General features: G+C 32.9%; 1 protein-coding gene across 1 annotated transcript; it reads left to right on the top strand.

Moving 5' to 3' along the window:
• Positions 1–1695: 1695 nt before the first annotated feature.
• On the top strand, positions 1696–2258 carry LOC125210571 (transmembrane emp24 domain-containing protein p24delta8-like; the record flags this gene model as incomplete). The annotated part of the gene is made up of 2 exons (XM_048110110.1): positions 1696–1796; positions 1880–2258. Coding segments are annotated over 2 exons (246 nt in total), but the record flags the coding sequence as incomplete, so codon positions are not given.

Below are 2258 nucleotides of genomic sequence, written 5' to 3'. Positions count from 1 at the left end.
TTACTTTGTTTGGGATCAGATTAGTTTTAGGGCAATAAGCACCCCATTTACTTTTATGATGGAGGAGGTCTTGTGCTGGTTTATGATTAGCTTAAAACTTCCTTCTTGGGTTATTTTCGCCATCTACTCTTTTGAAAAGTTTTTGCTAAATGATGGATATTTATTACTCCACCTGTTTCCTGAAAATAGGAACTTTGGTAATGGCACAAGTTTTAATTCAAAATTGGTAAAGTAATAGTAGGGGAGAGAAAAAATGGATAAAGTAAGATAGATGAGGAAAAAAAGAACTCTCTTTGTCCACTTGTTAGGTAAGATATATAATGATGATTTTATGACTTAGGATCAGGGAATCCTTATTAGAAGACTTGGATAACTTAGAATCGTATAAAATACTTTCAGATCAAGTATTTTGAGTGCACAAAATCTATGATCGGATAAGACTAAGTTTCCCCTTAGATGATTGTTCATTCTCTGATCTGTATTTAATCAAAAATCAGCCTAAACCGTCGACAATTAACTGCCAAGGCAGTTAATTAACTAAAACTGATTCCAAACTTTTAATAACTGTTTAAAAACTGTTAAAACAGTTAATTCAAACACTAAAATAAGATAGAACAAGCTTCTAATGAAGCAGCCGAATTGTTTAGAAATTAAAGTGATAAATACTAAAATTCCAACATTCTTCCTTAGAATTAAAGTGCTAATACACTAAAATTCCAACATTTTATCCTTCCGTTTGTATCTGCTTCTTTGGTTTCTCATCGGCATGCCTATACTCAAGCTATCGTTTTAGTATATATTTTTGTTGCTGGCATGATAAGTTTCATTTTATTACTAGACTTGTTACAATCATGCATTTTGTGAATGGAAATAGATAAGAACGACTCGTTTCTTTAGTTATGGGAGTGTATATCATGCGAAAGATCGTGAGAATTAATAATTTGCAGCTTGCATTACAGTAGAGATATAAAATATGAAAAGATTGTGGTTTTCCCTTTACACTCATGAATGGTGCAGCAATATGACATGATAAAATAGTTATGCAACTTATGTTTGATATCATTATGCTTTCGTGTCTTTGCCTCTCTTGGCACTGCAGTCTGCTATTTCCTAAACTGTTAAGAATACTTTTTCTGCGATGCCACATTCCAAGTCCTAGTGTACTGCAAAATGGCTTTTGTTGGTTTTTATAAAGTCTATGTAACATAGGTACAATTCCAATGTGATGTGATGCGATTAATTTATAATGGATTAATCTAATGATAACCACGCCAAGCATCAATTTGGAAAGTCCAAACTGAATTTCTCAACTAACATCTTCGTACATGGTGTGGTCATTTACTCATTTTGTTGCTGCTTTTAGTTCTCGGTGTCAACAGTGATGTTATGCGCAAAATGTGGCATAGTTTTTTTGGACTAGGTCACTGGAACTAGTTCTGAACCTTTCCGTTTTTCTGGATCTTGATATGTTATCGTGCTTCATGTATTGTATTTTCATGTTTTGCGTTGTGATATTTTTCGTTTTTCCATATTCACGTGGCATTAAACTTACATCTGTTAATTTTTTTTTATTTTGTTTCGCTGGAAGTTTCCCTTTTTTTGAATCATACGTAATTTTTATTTTGATCCTGACATGATAAAATCGATGGTTCTTGAAATCGTTTCCTTTCTATCTATTTTGATTTTTAACTTTCTCGGGTTTTCTTATTTTGGGAGCAGTTGATGGAAATAGAACTGAAGAAAATGCTGGACACAGTCCAAACCATCCACGACGAGATGTACTATCTACGTGAAAGGTAAGTCAAATCAAGATTTTCTTTTTGAAGTACGTCGATGATTTTCAGTGTTTTAGTTAGTGGTAAATGGTGTGTTATTGCAGGGAGGAAGAGATGCAACTGCTGAATAAATCTACAAACAGCAAGATGTTCTGGTTTAGTTTTCTATCGATTCTTGTGTGCCTATCTGTAACTGGAATTCAGCTATGGCATTTGAAGTCTTTCTTCGAGAAGAAGAAGCTTATTTAATCTAATGTGCCATTTGAGTAATTTATTGGCGATTCTGAGTACTGTACAATACTTAGGGAAGAGATGAATTACATTTTTTATTTGATATTGTAACAGAACTGTAATAAATTTTATTTTATAGGGGTTTTATTGAGCTGAGTGAAGACGAGAGAATAGGGATACTTGTTTTTCAAAGAACTTTTTTTTCCATCTCATTCCTACTTTACTATAGAAAGAAAAAAGGCTGATTTCTTA

The sequence above is a fragment of the Salvia hispanica genome, chromosome 3 (assembly GCF_023119035.1).
Source record: "Salvia hispanica cultivar TCC Black 2014 chromosome 3, UniMelb_Shisp_WGS_1.0, whole genome shotgun sequence".
NCBI lineage: Eukaryota > Viridiplantae > Streptophyta > Magnoliopsida > Lamiales > Lamiaceae > Salvia > Salvia hispanica.
The sequence above is the reverse complement of the archived record's forward strand: the minus strand, read 5'-3'. Positions and strand labels throughout refer to the sequence as shown.